At 42.8% G+C, this 18,072-nt stretch overlaps 1 protein-coding gene across 1 annotated transcript; it reads left to right on the forward strand.

Annotated features, from left to right (window-relative positions):
- The first annotated feature begins 1,203 nt into the window (after nucleotides 1-1,203).
- LOC109967251 (gastrula zinc finger protein XlCGF57.1-like) lies at nucleotides 1,204-8,712 on the forward strand. Its single transcript, XM_020612692.1, has 2 exons — nucleotides 1,204-1,222; nucleotides 3,982-8,712. The coding sequence occupies exons 1-2, from the start codon at nucleotides 1,204-1,206 to the stop codon at nucleotides 5,895-5,897; spliced, it is 1,935 nt and encodes a 644-aa protein (XP_020468348.1). The 3' UTR covers nucleotides 5,898-8,712.
- Nucleotides 8,713-18,072: the final 9,360 nt, after the last annotated feature.

Genomic DNA, 18,072 nt, shown 5'->3' on the forward strand with positions numbered 1-18,072 from the left:
ATTCGACCCTCCACCCCTTTGGTGGGGAGATGACCGCTCTACCCACTAAAAGGCGTCAGTGGTATGGCACGCAGCGGCCTGTGGCTCTCGGCTCCAAACATAATTTTGTTGTACATGTCACAATGTTACAATGACAATAAATAATGCTTCTGTTCGTCAATTGCACATTGATTTGACTGTTGCACATACAGCCTTCGATGCAGCATACACTCTTTATTATATTTTTATTATATATATTTTATATTACATTTTCACTTGCTGTTTTAAAGTGCCTTTAGATTTATTGTGTTACTATTTATCTTCTTTATCTACTTTATATTTCACATTGTACTGTTTGGACACAGACAGATGAAATATATGCATCTGTGCTGACTGGATAGCTCAGTGGCTAACACCATTGACTTTGGTACGGAAGGTCGGGGGTTTGAACCCTGGTCAGGGTGCGGTCAATATCTAGCCCTGGGTCCTTAGGCAAAAGGGTAATGAGAGTTGGAAAAATAAGAGTCACACCGGCTCAGACATCACCTGGGCCAACAAGGTCCGCGTCAGGTGTTGAGGAACCAGGGAAACCTGATGAGAAGTGGGAACAAGACATTCATGGACAAGAGAAGGGAACTATTGGAATGCTACTACGGGGTTATATATGGAGGATGTGGGATCTATGGATACTTCGTGAAACAACTAGTAGCAACATGAATGCTACAGTAAGGGGGAGCCAGGATGCCAGGTCAGGGGGGAGATATGAATAATGACAATAACAAGATGAATAATCCAAGAGCAAGCTGGACACCTGGAACCTCCGTGGCCGGTTACTGGAGGAGAATACTTCTTCCACCACTGGTTCGTGGTGACAACATTATGAATATGGCACTATAATCACAAGTGTCAAGAATAAGCTATAAAAACATATAACATTTTTGTTAAATTTGAACTATGTACATGATTTATCTTTCCAAGGATTTTTACTTTATTTTTAGTCATATACCATGGCAGAAGCAGTGTTGTTTACTTATTAGGTATCATTTGATTATTACTGTATCTATACTTTGAGATACAGGTTTCATTTTTCATTGCAGTGGAGATAATGGACTTCTATAGCTCGGCTCTGTTCCCAGCCCATACAATCCCACAATGCTTTGTGCACTCTACGTCATTGGCTGGTCGAACTCCAAGATGGCGGTATTTAGGAGCTGCACCGCGACAATGGAAGCTTCTGCAAAAGGTTAGTGGCTCATTTACAATTAACGTTAGCAACATATAAAGTAATGTAACGTTGTTAGCCGCTGTGAGCTTGTTGACTAATCGCTAACAGCCGACCGGCTTCGTGTTACGTTATCTCTTCGTTCCTACTGGCGGTGCGTTGGGTCAATGGTTGGTCAGAAAGCGCCTGTCGTCGGTGAGAAGTGATTGCATTTCCTGTGGCTGCTTCACAATAACAAGTCATTCGTTGGTTTGACAATGGAGTGCTTTTAATGTGAAGGGACAGCGACGGGAACCGTTTCGTTAGCATTAACAGTTAAGGCTCCAGCATTAACCAGTTTGTCCAGGATTTCCTTATGTTTCATCCCCAGTAGTGTAGTTAACGCCAGTTCAACCCGTGCTCGTGGATCCTGCTTTCTGAGTGAGGATGACTGTAGAGCATCCTAAAGAATTTAAACTGGACTAAAAGCAGTTTAAAAGTGAACCACTGAATATGGTCTGTTACATACGCAGCATTTAATTTACTCTGATTACTTTTATGTTTATATATAGATAGGCTATTAAATGTTGTTGACTAAAATGTTTAAATGTGTAACACATGTTTTATCCTCAACACTTTCCAAATGAAAATCACCAAAATCTTTATTGCTGTGAGCTTAATTTTACAGAGAGAGAGATGTAAGTAAACCTATGTCTGGTCTGATTTTACCTGTAGAGGTGAGCAGCACTTTATCCCCATCAGGTTACAGCTGAATAAATAAATATACTGTATATAACAACAAACAGTAGAATTCTAGTGCTTTACCATCCATTATGGCTAAGTAATGAAAGAGTGGACTACACATGTACCAAATGACTACTTGCAGTCAAAGGTGTCTAAAGGCTTGCCTGCCTAGAAACGCCCTCAGACTCCTCACATAGCCATCATAAAGATAATCACCGTTTATTTGGCCAAGTATGTTACACACACAAGGCAGAATCGAGGCAGCCATCTGCGGTGCCAACTCGCACTGGCTCTAACCATCGTTGTGAGTACAGTGTCTTGCCCAAGGACACTTTGACATGTGGACTGCAGGCACCATGATTCGAACCTCCAACCCTTTGGTTGGGAGATGACCGCTCTACCCACTAAAAGGCGTCAGTGGTATGGCACGCAGCGGCCTGTGGCTCTCGGCTCCAAACATAATTTTGTTGTACATGTCACAATGTTACAATGACAATAAATAATGCTTCTGTTCGTCAATTGCACATTGATTTGACTGTTGCACATACAGCCTTCGATGCAGCATACACTCTTTATTATATTTTTATTATATATATTTTATATTACATTTTCACTTGCTGTTTTAAAGTGCCTTTAGATTTATTGTGTTACTATTTATCTTCTTTATCTACTTTATATTTCACATTGTACTGTTTGGACACAGACAGATGAAATATATGCATCTGTGCATACTGTATATAACAACAAACAGTAGAATTCTAGTGCTTTACCATCCATTATGGCTAAGTAATGAAAGAGTGGACTACACATGTACCAAATGACTACTTGCAGTCAAAGGTGTCTAAAGGCTTGCCTGCCTAGAAACGCCCTCAGACTCCTCACATAGCCATCATAAAGATAATCACCGTTTATTTGGCCAAGTATGTTACACACACAAGGCAGAATCGAGGCAGCCATCTGCGGTGCCAACTCGCACTGGCTCTAACCATCGTTGTGAGTACAGTGTCTTGCCCAAGGACACTTTGACATGTGGACTGCAGGCACCATGATTCGAACCTCCAACCCTTTGGTTGGGAGATGACCGCTCTACCCACTAAAAGGCGTCAGTGGTATGGCACGCAGCGGCCTGTGGCTCTCGGCTCCAAACATAATTTTGTTGTACATGTCACAATGTTACAATGACAATAAATAATGCTTCTGTTCGTCAATTGCACATTGATTTGACTGTTGCACATACAGCCTTCGATGCAGCATACACTCTTTATTATATTTTTATTATATATATTTTATATTACATTTTCACTTGCTGTTTTAAAGTGCCTTTAGATTTATTGTGTTACTATTTATCTTCTTTATCTACTTTATATTTCACATTGTACTGTTTGGACACAGACAGATGAAATATATGCATCTGTGCTGACTGGATAGCTCAGTGGCTAACACCATTGACTTTGGTACGGAAGGTCGGGGGTTTGAACCCTGGTCAGGGTGCGGTCAATATCTAGCCCTGGGTCCTTAGGCAAAAGGGTAATGAGAGTTGGAAAAATAAGAGTCACACCGGCTCAGACATCACCTGGGCCAACAAGGTCCGCGTCAGGTGTTGAGGAACCAGGGAAACCTGATGAGAAGTGGGAACAAGACATTCATGGACTGGCTCTAACCATCGTTGTGAGTACAGTGTCTTGCCCAAGGACACTTGGAACTATTGGAATGCTACTACGGGGTTATATATGGAGGATGTGGGATCTATGGATACTTCGTGAAACAACTAGTAGCAACATGAATGCTACAGTAAGGGGGAGCCAGGATGCCAGGTCAGGGGGGAGATATGAATAATGACAATAACAAGATGAATAATCCAAGAGCAAGCTGGACACCTGGAACCTCCGTGGCCGGTTACTGGAGGAGAATACTTCTTCCACCACTGGTTCGTGGTGACAACATTTCAAGTGGTGCAGATCTGTAGAGGAATCATCAGTGATGTCACTGACATTCAGAAAAGATACCAGTGATAAAGTCACAGCTGTCCATAATGTGTGTTTCATTGTTCCCTGCAGACATCCAGCATCTATTGGTGATTAAAGAAGAGGCCCACCCAGAGGAGAGTCGCAGTCTGGACCAGGAGGACCCAAAGCCCCCACACATCAAAGAGGAAGATGAGGAACTCTGGACCAGTCAGGAGGCAGAGCAGCTGCAGGAACTAGAGGAGGCCGACGACACCAAGTTCCTGTCCACTGGTGTCCATGTGAAGACTGAAGAGGATGAGGAGAGACCTCAGTCTTTACAGTCTCTTCAGTGTCAGACTGAGGAGGGAAGAGAGGAGGAGCCTGGAGCCAAGAGCTTAGCTGGACAGTCTTGTTTTAGCTGCTCTGAGTGTGGGAAAGGGTTTAAACACAGGGGCAATCTTAATTTGCACATGAGACGACACACAGGAGAGAAACCTTTTGTTTGTGGTGATTGTGGGAAAAGATTTACCCGACAGCAGTGTCTTAAAGTGCACATGAGATGCCACACAGGAGAGAAACCTTTTAGTTGTGGTGAGTGTGGGAAAAGATTCAACATAAAGGAGCAGCTTAAAAATCACATGAGAGTCCACACAGGAGACAAGCCTTTTGTTTGTGGTGATTGTGGGAAAAGATTTATCCAAAAGGGGAATCTTAACATGCACATGAGATGCCACACAGGAGAAAAACCTTTTATTTGTGGTGATTGTGGAAAAAGATTTACCCGACAGCAGTGTCTTAATCTGCACATGAGAGTCCACACAGGAGACAAACCTTTTGTTTGTGGTGATTGTGGGAAAAGATTTACCCAAAAGGGTAATCTTAAAAGGCACATACGATGCCACACAGGAGGAAAACCTTTTAGTTGTGGTGAGTGTGGGAAAACATTTACCACACAGGAGATGCTTAAGCTGCACATAAGAGTCCACACAGGAGAAAAACCTTTTAGTTGTGCAGATTGTGGGAAAAGATTTACCCAAAGGGGAAATCTGAAGCTGCACACAAAGCGCCACACAGGAGAAAAACCTTTTAGTTGTGGTGAGTGTGGGAAAAGATTTACCCACCAGTTTCCTCTTAAGGTGCACATGAGACGCCATGCAGGAGAGAAACCGTTTAGTTGTCATGAGTGTGGGAAAAGATACATCACAAAGGAGGAGCTTAAAAATCATATAGGAGTCCACACTGCAGAGAAACCTTTTCTTTGTGTTGATTGTGGAAAAAAATTTACTCGACGGCAGTGTCTTAACCTGCACATGAGAGTCCACACAGGAGACAAACCGTTTGTTTGTGGTGATTGTGGGAAAAGATTTGCCCTCAGGGGGAATCTTAAACAGCACATGAAATGCCACACAGGAGAAAAACCTTTTAGTTGTGGTGAGTGTGGGAAAAGATTTCCCCACCAGTTTCCTCTTAAGCTGCACATGAGACGACACACACAAGAGAAACCTTTTAGTTGTCATGAGTGTGGGAAAAGATTTACCCTAAGTGGGAATCTTGAAACTCACGTGAGAGTCCACACTGGAAATAAACCTTTTGTTTGTGATGACTGTGGGAAAAGATTCATCACACAGGGGAGACTTAAAGATCACATGAGAGTCCACACAGGAGAGAAACCTTTTGTTTGTGGTGATTGTGGGAAAAGATTTACCCAACAGGGGCATCTTAAAAGGCACATCAGAGTCCACACTGGAGAGAAACGTTTTCTTTGTGATTATTGTGGAAAAAGGTTTACCACACAGGAGGTGCTTAACCTGCACATGAGAGTCCACACAGGAGACAAACCTTTTGTTTGTGGTGATTGTGGGAAAAGATTTACCCAAAGGGGGAATCTTAAGGTGCACATGAGCTGCCACACAGGAAAAAAACCTTTTATTTGTGGTGATTGTGGAAAAATATTTACCCGACAGCAGTGCCTTAACCTGCACATGAAAGTCCATACAGGAGAGAAACCTTTTAGTTGTGGTGATTGAAATTTTAACATTTATACAGTTAAGTTTGGTATTTAAGTTTCAAAAATTTGTTCTGACAAGTGCCTTTGTGACTATTCATCTTTTATATGTTTAAATTAATAGTGTAAATTTTCTCCCATGTTTTTGATCATTTTTCTTTTTCAAGAGCCTCAGTGGGGGTGAGAGATACCAGAAGTACTTCTGTTCCAGTTGTTTTTCTCAGGATGTTACTGCTGTTTTTCAAGTTGGAGATAGAGTTGTTTTATTGCAGTGTAACATCTTTTCAGTTATTTTTTTTTGTATAGCACAAATCACAACAAAAGTCATCTTAGGACACTTTACAAAGTAAGGCGTAGACCTTACTGTTATTATCATCATTACTACTATTACTAGGTAAAAGATCAAGCAATCCCCCTTGAGCAGCACTCAGCGACGGTCCAGAGGTCCCTCGCCCCCAGCCATGTGTTCTAGCTCCTCTGGCGGGATTCCGAGGCGTTCCCAGGCCAAATGAGATATATAATCCCTCCAGCGTGTTCTGGGTCTGCCCCAGAGTCTCCTACCAGTTGGACATGCCCAGAAAACCTTCACAGGGAGGTGCCCTGAAGGCATCTTGATAAGATGCCCAAACCACCTCAACTGGCCCCTTGCGATGTGAAGGAGCAGCGGTTCTAGTCCGAGCCCCTTCTGGATGTCTGAACTCCACACCCTATGTCTAAGGCTACGTCCGATCACCCTGTGAGGGAAAATAATTTCGGCTGCTTGTGTTTGCGATCTTATTCTTTCAGTCACTACCCACAGCTCATCACCATAGATGAGGGTGGAAGCGTAGAGTGACTGATAAATGAGAGCTTTGCCTTTTGGCTCAGCTCCTTCTTCACCACAATGGTCTGGTACAACATCCACATTACTGCTGATGCTGCCCCTCTTCGTCTGTCAGTGTCATGCTCGATTTTACCTTCACTCGTGAACAAGACCCAGAGATACTTAAACTCCTGGGGCAGCAGCTCACTCCCAACCCAGAGGGAGAAGTCAGCCATTTTCCGGCAAAGGACCATGTTGGTCTAATAATTTCAAAAACAGCTTTGCACCAGAGAGAAGTATAGAACTGCTTTCAGAACTGCTTTTGTTTGAGGTCTTCACTAGTGTGAATACTACATATTTGCACAGAACTATGGGACAGACAACTAGATCAGAAGACATTATATGTCAAATATCATTCAGAAATCTCAGCTGCAGGCACCAATAACTAGGTGTGGAGCACCAGGGCATCAGAAACCAATCATCACTGCACTGCTTAGACTATTAGAAACACTGTGCAGCATAAGATCTTCAAACTGAACTAAGACCTGAACTTTTCCTGGTTCTTTCCTCAGGCACAGTCTCTAATACTGAATCACTATGAGACAGAGCTTTTCACTTATTGAGACACGACTGAGTGTAAAACTAGCTGTGTTGTTGTTTAATAGACATGGCTGAAATTAAAGAAACCCAGTTTGATCAAATTGTCATTAAAGATTAACAAACTTTTTCATTGTTTTCCTTATTACTTCTGTTGGTTTCAACCTGCCTACATTTCATGAAAGATCCTCTCCAGAGACATTTGCACAAAAATATGCTGCTATAAACAATACATAGTCTAACAAACTAAATTCACAAAACCTCTGACTCTTCTGGCAAAATCAAACAATTGCTTCAAAACCATTTCACCAGCTCTCAAAATCAAACAATGATTTCAGATCATACACACAAGAGTCAATCAAGAGTCAAGAGTCACACTGCAGCTCGTTCATTAGACACTACATCAAAAAATGGAGAACACAGTATCCAGAGCATGTAGTTACAAAAAAAGTTATTGTATATAGTAAAAAACACACAAAGGAAATCACACCTAGGTATGGTGAATTTATTAAAAACCATGTTACAATCAAAATAGAAGAAGAAAAACACATCAGAAAGATTATTCTGACTCAGGATCACATCTTTGAGCTGGGCCCGGCCAGAGGACTTCATCTATATCACAGTCAACGTTGTCCCTTGCCAGTTAACAGGCAAAAAAAAAAAACCCTGGTGTGGCAGATCCAGCCTTGACAAGACTGCACATCTATGTCACCGCAGGCCAGTTCCATTGCCTGTAAGAGATTTTCCCTGGGTTTCGGTCCTAGACTTTCCACCACCATGCAGAGAAAAACTCTTCTACTGGGTTGAGCAAAGGGCTGTATGGTGGAAGGAACACATTTAAAATTAGCTGCTTGTTGTTGAACCACTCATATTCGGACACCATGGTGAAAACTGACATTGTCCCAAACCATGACATAGACAGGTTGCACTTCCTGCGATGACCCTGTTGCTCTCCCTCAAACAAAACTTTTCTTAGACCAGCCAGAAATGTGAGAAGATGTTCAGTATTGTATGGCCCTATGGTTACATGTGCATGGAGAACCTCATGATTGCTTATGGCTGCACAAAGGGTGACATTGCCACCAAGCTGACCAGGGACTTCCATTATTGCATGTTGGCCAATTAGGTTTCTTCCTCTCCTTCTCTTCATAAGATTGAATCCTGCTTCATCTACAAAAATTCATTCATGGGCCCTTTCCATGGAATCCAATTCCAACACACTCACGAAAATAGTCATTTACTGTAGCAAGTGATACTAAGACTTTTACAGTAGTGTCTTTGTATGCACTCGTGATTTACACACAACAACATAGTGCACTTTACAGTAACTGTAGGCTAGAAGCTCAGAAGTGTATTGTCAGCATCAGCACTGAACCCGTCTGAGCGTTTACTTAATTGGACATACTGATGTCGTAGATCTTTGACCCTTTCAGAGCTGCGTTCACAGGGTACTCTGTATATTTGCTTCATGCATATGCGGTTACGTTGCATAAAGATATAAAACTGTAATTTTTTGTGAAGAATCAACAACAAGTGGGACACAATCATGAAGTGGAATGAAATTTATTGGATATTTCAAACTTTTTTAACAAATAAAAAACTGAAAAATTGGGCGTGCAAAATTATTCAGCCCCCTTAAGTTAATACTTTGTAGCGCCACCTTTTGCTGCGATTACAGCTGTAAGTCGCTTGGGGTATGTCTATCAGTTTTGCACATCGAGAGACTGAAATTTTTGCCCATTCCTCCTTGCAAAACAGCTCGAGCTCAGTGAGGTTGGATGGAGAGCGTTTGTGAACAGCAGTTTTCAGTTCTTTCCACAGATTCTCGATTGGATTCAGGTCTGGACTTTGACTTGGCCATTCTAACACCTGGATATGTTTATTTGTGAACCATTCCATTGTAGATTTTGCTTTATGTTTTGGATCATTGTCTTGTTGGAAGACAAATCTCCGTCCCAGTCTCAGGTCTTTTGCAGACTCCATCAGGTTTCCTTCCAGAATGGTCCTGTATTTGGCTCCATCCATCTTCCCATCAATTTTGACCATCTTCCCTGTCCCTGCTGAAGACAAGCAGGCCCAAACCATGATGCTGCCACCACCATGTTTGACAGTGGGGATGGTGTGTTCAGGGTGATGAGCTGTGTTGCTTTTACGCCAAACATAACGTTTTGCATTGTTGCCAAAAAGTTTGATTTTGGTTTCATCTGACCAGAGCACCTTCTTCCACATGTTTGGTGTGTCTCCCAGGTGGCTTGTGGCAAACTTTAAACGACACTTTTTATGGATATCTTTAAGAAATGGCTTTCTTCTTGCCACTCTTCCATAAAGGCCAGATTTGTGCAGTATACGACTGATTGTTGTCCTATGGACAGAGTCTCCCACCTCAGCTGTAGATCTCTGCATTTCATCCAGAGTGATCATGGGCCTCTTGGCTGCATCTCTGATCAGTCTTCTCCTTGTATGAGCTGAAAGTTTAGAGGGACGGTCAGGTCTTGGTAGATTTGCAGTGGTCTGATACTCCTTCCATTTCAGTATTATCGCTTGCACAGTGCTCCTTGGGATGTTTAAAGCTTGGGAAATCTTTTTGTATCCAAATCCGGCTTTAAACTTCTGCACAACAGTATCTGACCTGCCTGGTGTGTTCTTTGTTCTTCATGATGCTCTCTGCGCTTTAAACTGACCTCTGAGACTATCACAGTGCAGGTGCATTTATATGGAGACTTGATTACACACAGGTGGATTCTATTTATCATCCTTTGTCATTTAGGTCAACATTGGATCATTCAGAGATCCTCACTGAACTTCTTTAGAGAGTTTGCTGCACTGAAAGTAAAGGGGCTGAATAATTTTGCACGCCCAATTTTTCAGTTTTTTATTTGTTAGAAAAGTTTGAAATATCCAATAAATTTCGTTCCACTTCATGATTGTGTCCCACTTGTTGTTGATTCTTCACAAAAAATTACAGTTTTATATCTTTATGTTTGAAGCCTGACATGTGGCAAAAGGTCGCAAAGTTCAAGGGGGCCGAATACTTTCGCAAGGCACTGTACATAGTTGATCCCTTCAAAATTTAAATTATCTTCAGTAAACTGCTGAATTTCACGGAGTTGGGTGGCATTGCTTTGAGAGAACATAGCAGTTCTTCCACCCTGATGTGGTCTCGCAGTTCTACAAAATGATAAAAAAAAACATACATGTAGTAAAAGTATGATGGAAATGACTACTATACATAAAATGCTTTCTTTATTTTTTCAGTTCACTTTACAGTATATCGATAAAGTGAATTACTAATTGAAATGATGAAATTACAGTGTTAAAAAAATACAACCTGTTCTCTTCTCTGAATGTCCTGATTATGGTGGCCACAGAGAATCTGCTCAAATTAGGTTGAACTCTTTGTCCTGCCTCACTCATTCCATGCATGAGAACATGGTCTATCACAGTAGCTCTAATTTCAGCTGAAATTACTGTTCTTGGTCTTCGTCTTCCTCGTCCTTATCATCTTCATCCACCACCTCGTATATGCACTCTTCCTCTACCTGTCATTGTTATCCATAGTTGGATGTACCCGTGCCATTGAACCGGCGTATATTTTGTACCTGCTCACCACATAATTAGAAACAAGTGTGAACAATTTTGAATCGTTGTGTGTAAACAATGACAACTGAGCTTTAGTTGCATTTAAGTTTTGCTGTCCTGTGTGGATGGTCATGTGCTCTGTTCATGTTTAGAAAAAGGAAATAGGCGCCAGGTCAGTGCAACCTAGAAGTTCATGAACTGGACATTTCAAACAGGGGGTGTAGAGCTGGCGTGAAACTGATTCCAGCTTAAGCAATGGGAAGATGTGTAATTTTAGAACTTTAGAAAGAACAGGAGTCCAGGCTGACGTAGGAGATAGGAAGCGAGAGCTGGGAATAAGAACGGAGTGAGGCGAGGAAGACCGGAAGAATGGCGTGGTAGTTGTGAGTGTGCGCTCGGACCCGGCCGGGGGCGAGGGGACTTCAGACTTTGATAGACGTGACTGTACCTTGTGGCCACAGTGACTGACTGACTCAGACCATTCCCTTATTTAATACTCTTTATTTCCAGGTAGAGGCAGTGATTTTGTTCCTCTCATTGAATTGTTCTGTTTCCTATCTAGATTGATGAATTGTCTCAAACTCATTGAATTGTTTAGAATTATTGTAATATATTAAATGATTATTGGAATTGGAATGATTTGTCTGAATTAATTTAGTTCATATCATACCCAAACAACTTCACAGGTTAGCCGGATAACTGACAGTTTCACATGATCATGGATTTGTTGGTTCTTCAAAAGTCCCAAGGGACTTGTTGCCATGGTGACATGTCCGTAATCTCAAACCTGCTGAGGAGCAGGTTAGTCTCTTATTCAATGTAAACATGACAGATTTAAACTGACATTGGAGTATTTATAATTAGAAACAGACAGCAGCCTAATGAGAGATCGACAGAACCCTTTGACCAGTCCTGACCCGTTCTTAAAGTCGGGAGGGGATCATTTTTTGATGTGAACTGTTAGCGCTTCATATTAAGGGCCCAACAAAGAGGAGCTGTGCTCTTACCACCACACAGTCGGTGTGCAGTGACCTCAGATTTCTCTCAAGGGGCAATTTGTGATATTGGGTTGGTAATGTGGCCAATTTAATAAAGAGCATCATTTTTCAATCTATTTGAAAAGTGTATGTGGCTCTGAAACAATTCCTCTGACTTCTCACCATCTGCCTTCTTCCTGTGGGCTTGAATACAAAAGGAATTAATTGGTCTGAAGCTTAATGCTGTGCAGAAGAAACTAAATGAGAAAATCTTGATTATTAAGACAAAGCTATGAAGAAAAGCTAATAAAAAAGGCAGTAGAACTAATAGTAATACCTTACACTGATACCAGTTTACAAATTATTCTTGTACTTTATTTTCATCTGCAGATTCTTCTTGGTGCTTCTACTCACTCTTAATAAAATTGAGAGATTATACGATGTAGGATAATAGGAATCCCAGTGCTCACAAGTTCATCATCTAAACAATGATTAATAAACAGATCTACATCTCTTGTGTCACTGGAATTCCTTTTACTTTGTCACTCTGTTGGACGTATGAGCAAACAGCTGTGTGCACTATTTACATGTTTAATAGAGACACTACAGACCGAGCCATCATATCGAAGCAGTGGACGTGAGGTTGTGGCCACATTTAGTATATAAATGGGACACTTCTGCATTTAATGTTAGCCACTTCTCTTTGTATTTTGCAGAGTTCTGCCTTTGGAGTTACATGCAAATACAATCTTTAAATTCCTCGTCAGCTATGACAGATTGCACTCTCGGCTTAGCCAATCAGAAACCAGGTGATCATGGTTTTAGCCGTGTCGACATATATAGTCTAATAACTGCCCATGAGAAAGCGCACTTATCTCAGGTGACTGAATCCAGATTTTCTAAACCACAGCACAGGTGGGGGTTGAAGAACCAAAATATCTGGATAATTTAGCTAGAATTAGAAAATTCAGGATTCCTCATCTGATCTGGGATCTATTTAGTGATGAACAAAGTAATTATAAAAAGTTCAATGTCAGGAAGTTTAGAAAGATACATAAGAGACTCGCCTCAAGGATATTTCTTTACACAGTATATGAGTACACCTGTCATGATTCGGTTCCGCTGCTTCCCGTCCGGCTTTTATTTTGACATTACTTCCCCGTTTTTGTTTCACCTTAGTTTCAGTCTTTTTACGTTCTTCATCACTCACATTAGTTTCACCTGCTTTGTTATTATTTGCACCTGTTTACACCTCTATTTAGGCAGCGTCCTCCCACAAGGACGCTGCCAGATTGTTCTAGACCCCAGCTCTGACTTTCCAGCATTTTCTTCAGTTTTGGTATTTTGTGTTTCTGATCTCGGACTGTTACCTCGGACTATTTTATTCTGCCTCGCCCACTTGTTATGGACTGCCACGGTGTATGATTATCGGACTTTCTCTTTTGGACAACGAACTTTGGATTCCCCTGGATGTATGTGTTGGCTCTGACCTGGGACTGATACCGACCGTGAGTTTTGTGTTTCACCTTGTCTTGTATGGTTTTGTTTAGTTTTAGTTCTCTTATTAAAGAGATGGTTTTGTTCATCACTTCCTTGTCTGGCCATTTACCAAACACTTTTCAGCCGCATTACGCGCGCCGCTTCTGACAACAGTCGACACCTAGGTCAACTCAAACAATACACCAAGAACACAACCAACAATAGCATCTGCAAAAGTAACAAAAGAAATAACTATTTTCCAAACTCCTTAATATCTGGAATTATATGAGATACCGACTTAACGTTGTGAATGTTCCACTTTAACTTAATTGTGTGTGTGAACCTATTTTTTTCAGTGAGCTCAGACATTTCAACACTTCACGTCCAGTCCGTCCTCTTTACATTTACATTTACATTATGTCCCCACAAAGTTACAGCATACAGTTCCAATTCAATAGAATTTGAAAGTCATCAATACAGTTTTATTGTATATAAGCAAGGAAAATAAAGGTATAAAAAGTAAAGGAAAATAAAGTTAGGAAAGGTAACTAAAGGAAACTAAGGAGATGAAAAATAACTAAAGCTTATAAAGTAACTGAAGCCTATAAGATTCACATCTGAGACCCACTACGGTGGTGTCATCTGCGAACTTCACAACTGTATTTGTGGAGTGGATGGCATAACAGTCATGGGTAAACAGAGTGAAAAGAACTGGAGTATGTGGAGGGGCATCAAAACAATAACACGCTACAGACTCTAGACATGCCAGGCATAAGCTGAGGAGAAAATGTAGTAGGAATTACTACAGAAACAGACTTGTGTCATTCAATATTGTTCCCCAAAGTTGAAAAGAGATAACTAACTCCAAGCTGGCCTTTTATACGAAGTAATATGAATTTCATCAATGTTGAACCTTGATTTGAGATATCGGTTTGTTTTAGCTAGCCTTAACTAACCAACTTTTGTTAACAGTTATGGAGAATCCTCCTCCTGACGTCCACTGTCATCTCCACTGTTCTGAGCGTGTTCAGGTCCAGGTGGTTGCAACCACAACATAGGACCAGCTGCTCAACCTCCTGTCTATAGGCTGACTCGTCGCCATCTCAGATGAGACAATGAGCCTTGTGTCATCTGTGAACTTCAGGTTTTTAATGGTGGGGTCCTTCAAGATGCAGTCATTGGTGTAGAGTGAGAAGAGCAGAGGGGAGAGCACTCACCGTCTCGGATGAGACCAATGACCGTTGTATCATCAGCAAACTTTAGGAGCATGACAGAGGGGTCCTTCGAGATGCAGTCATTCGTGTAGAGTGAGAACAGCAGAGGGGAGAGCACACATCCCTGGAGTGCACCTGTGCTTATTGTCCGAGTGCTGGATGTGGTTTTCCCCAGCCTCACCTGCTGCTCCCTGTCTGTCAGAAAGATAGTAATCCACTGACAGGTAGGGGCAGGCACAGTGAGCTGGGTCAGTTTGGAGCGGAGGATGTCTGGGATGATGATGTTGAACACTGAACTGAAGTCCACAAAGAGGTCCCTGGGGAGTCGAGGTATTGCAGGATGTAATGCAGTGCCAGGTTGATTGGATCATCCACTGACCTGTTTGCTTAGTAGGCAAACTGCAGGGGGTCTGTGATGTCTTCCAGGTGGGCCAACACCACCTGGAGGGTTACTTGGGAACCAGGATAATGGTTGAGTGTTTGAAGCAGGAGGGGACCTCACAAAGCTCCAATGATCTATTGAAGATATGTGTGAGGATAGGGGCCAGCTGATCAACTACCCTGATCTCTAGAATCAGTGTGTTTCTAGCCTGGCTGTACAGGATCCTGTCCCCACTCCTGTAGGCCTCCTCCTTAGCATGTCAGGCCTACATGATTTTTGTTGTAAACTAGAGCTTGTTGTTGTTGTATGTGCAGAAAGTCATGGTGGGCACAAACATGTCCTTTGCAAAAGCTGTTGATCTATGTTTTGATGTAGTTCAGGCAAGTGAAAAGTTTTCTGGAGTTAAAAGGATTGTTTACCCTGCTAGCAGCATGGCTCTATGGCAGTGTCGGTCAGTCAGTGAACTGCTTTGGTCCAGGCTGAAATACTGGATTCTCCACGATGTCTCTCACTGACTTCCGGCGTGACAGCAATGGCGGCCGTGGTCACTCGCACTCTCTTGTGTTTGTTGTTTTTCCTTGTTTTCTTGGTCTTTTACATCCTGGATTACTTTTACCAGAGAAGAGCTGTTAAATATCAGACAACTCACACCAAACTACCTTCCTCCGAGTTTTGTGAACAAAGAATGCTGTATGGACATTCTGATCGGAGGTGCAGCGGGAATATATGGGACCTGGAAAAAACGCTGCTGTGGAAAGCGGGCGGGTGCCTTGGTGTGGTTACAACATAGGGGAACACAGACCCTACTCCCATCTATTCACCTGGCAAATCGCTGCTCCCTGGTCAACAAGATGGATGAAATTCTTCTCGTCAACAGGACTAACTCTGACTTTGCGTGCTCTGCTGCTTTGTGCTTCACAGAGACCTTACTGAGTGACTTGATTGCGGACAGCGCGATTCAAGTACTGGGCTTCCAGGTGATCCAGAGCAGATCGTGTAAAAGAGCTGTCCAGGTAAATGAGAGGAGGGGGAATCTGCTTCTACATAAATGAAGGTTGGTGCACAGATGTCACAGTGCTACTGAGGACATGTAACGCAGACCTAGAGACTCTTATCAATTGCAATCCTTTTAATTCTTCCCGAGAATTTAACAGTTTCATTCTAATCGGAGTGTACATAAAACCACAGGCCAACAGTAGCACACTACGGCTCCTGGCAGAACAGATAACTAGCATGGAATTAGAATGTCCCGACTCTCCACTCATTGTTCTAGGGGACTTTAACAGAGCAAATCTCACCCACGAACTGCCCAAATACAGACAGCACGTTACCTGTCCCACCAGGGACAAAATCACACTGGACCACTGCTACACAATAAAAGATGCCTATCCCTCTGTCCCCCGTGCAGCCCTCGAACCCTCAGATCACTGTATGGTCCACCTTATTCCAACCTACAGGCAAGCTGCGAAGCCTGTGGTCAAAACAGTGAAGAGCTGGACTGAGGAGGCTAAGTCAGAGCTGCAGGCCTGCTTTGACTGCACAGACTGGAGTGTACTTGAGGCTGCAGCTACAGACCTGGATGAACTCACTGACACTGTGAAATCTTTTATCCCAGACCCAGGGCCCCATGTCAGTGCTGCAGGATTATTACTACTTCAACGGCTGCGGACTTTGCTGCTGCTTTGAGCTACAAACTTTAATTTTATCGCTGCACTGTGCTATTTTCTGTGCAGTCATATACCGTCCTCCTAAATCCAAGGACGTTATTAATGAATTTGGGGAAGTCTTGGCAGCGCTTATTCCACAGTTGGACAGTCTCCTGATTTGTGGAGATTTCAACATTCACGTCAACTCTTCTTCTGACCAGCTGACGAATGATTTTAACTCACTGTTGGACTCCTTTCATCTCACCCAGTCAGTACTTGGCCCCACTCATCAACGTGGGGGCACACTGGACCTCGTCATCTTACGAGGTCTGTCTGTGTCCATTGGGGATCTATCAAACTTGGCCATTTCTGACCATTTCTTCATCCACTTCGAAGTCCTGGCACCGTCAAGTCCATCCAGACCCAGGGCCCCATGCCAGCGCTGCAGGATTATTACTCCTTCAATGGCTCCGGACTTTGCTGCTACCTTTCTAGCCTCCGATTTCTACTTCTCAGAAGCTCTGAAGTCCCCTAAGAGCCCCGACGTCCTTCTTTTTTTGTTTGACTCTACTTGCTCCCGGATTATGGATTCCTTCACTCCCTTTAGAAGGATGAAAGCTAGGAACACTCCTGACCTATGGTTGAATGACACCACCCATGCCCCGCGGAGATGCTGCAGGCAGTCCGAGCGGTAATGGAAGAAGGACAGCCTGCACGTCTCCCTGGACATTTTAAGGGACAGCCTGGTTTCATATTAGAAAACTGTAAATGATGCTAAAACCCAGTATTTATCTAATATTATTTCGAATAACAGTCAGCATCCCAGAGTTCTTTTCAATACTATTAATTCAGTTATTAACCCTGTTGTTGCTCTGGCCACCGAGGGGTCGGGGCAGACCTGTAATAAGTTCCAGAGCTATTTCAGTGACAAAGTTTGTGTCAGGTTTGCCCAGCTACACCTTCCTCTGTTCTTTTTCCTCACACTAGCCTAGCCCTTGCACTGATTACACTATTCAACACACCTGCCCCGCTTCCCTGATTACTCACCAGCTGCACCTCATTAGTCTCAGTCTCCTCCATACTTGTACACTGTTCACCAGTCACTCCCCTGCCAGTTCTTCCTCTGTCTTCAGGCCAGTGGTTGTTATGTTGTTTTATCAAGCTTATGCTAAGATTGTTTTTGTTCTCTCTAGTCCTTGTTAGCACCCTAGTCGTTATCCTGCCCTGCCGTCTCTAGTGTCTTCTTCCTCTTTGGACCTCTCCTCTGGACCCCCCTGGATTTAATCTAGACCACCAGCCACCGCCTCCCAGGTCAATGCACAGTCTCCCTTACCCAGTTTATCCCTGCTCTTCTGTCTACAGCCATCATCACCTCCACCTCGACCAGACCAGGAGTGACCTCTGCGTCCGCAGCCCGGTACATCATCATCCACCATACCACTGACTGTTTTTTCTGCTGCTGCTGATTGACACCCGGTCATCTACCTCATTACTCCTCCTGTATATATGTCACTACCTTCA

Source organism: Monopterus albus, unplaced genomic scaffold (genome assembly GCF_001952655.1).
Source record: "Monopterus albus unplaced genomic scaffold, M_albus_1.0 scaffold127.1, whole genome shotgun sequence".
Lineage (NCBI taxonomy): Eukaryota > Metazoa > Chordata > Actinopteri > Synbranchiformes > Synbranchidae > Monopterus > Monopterus albus.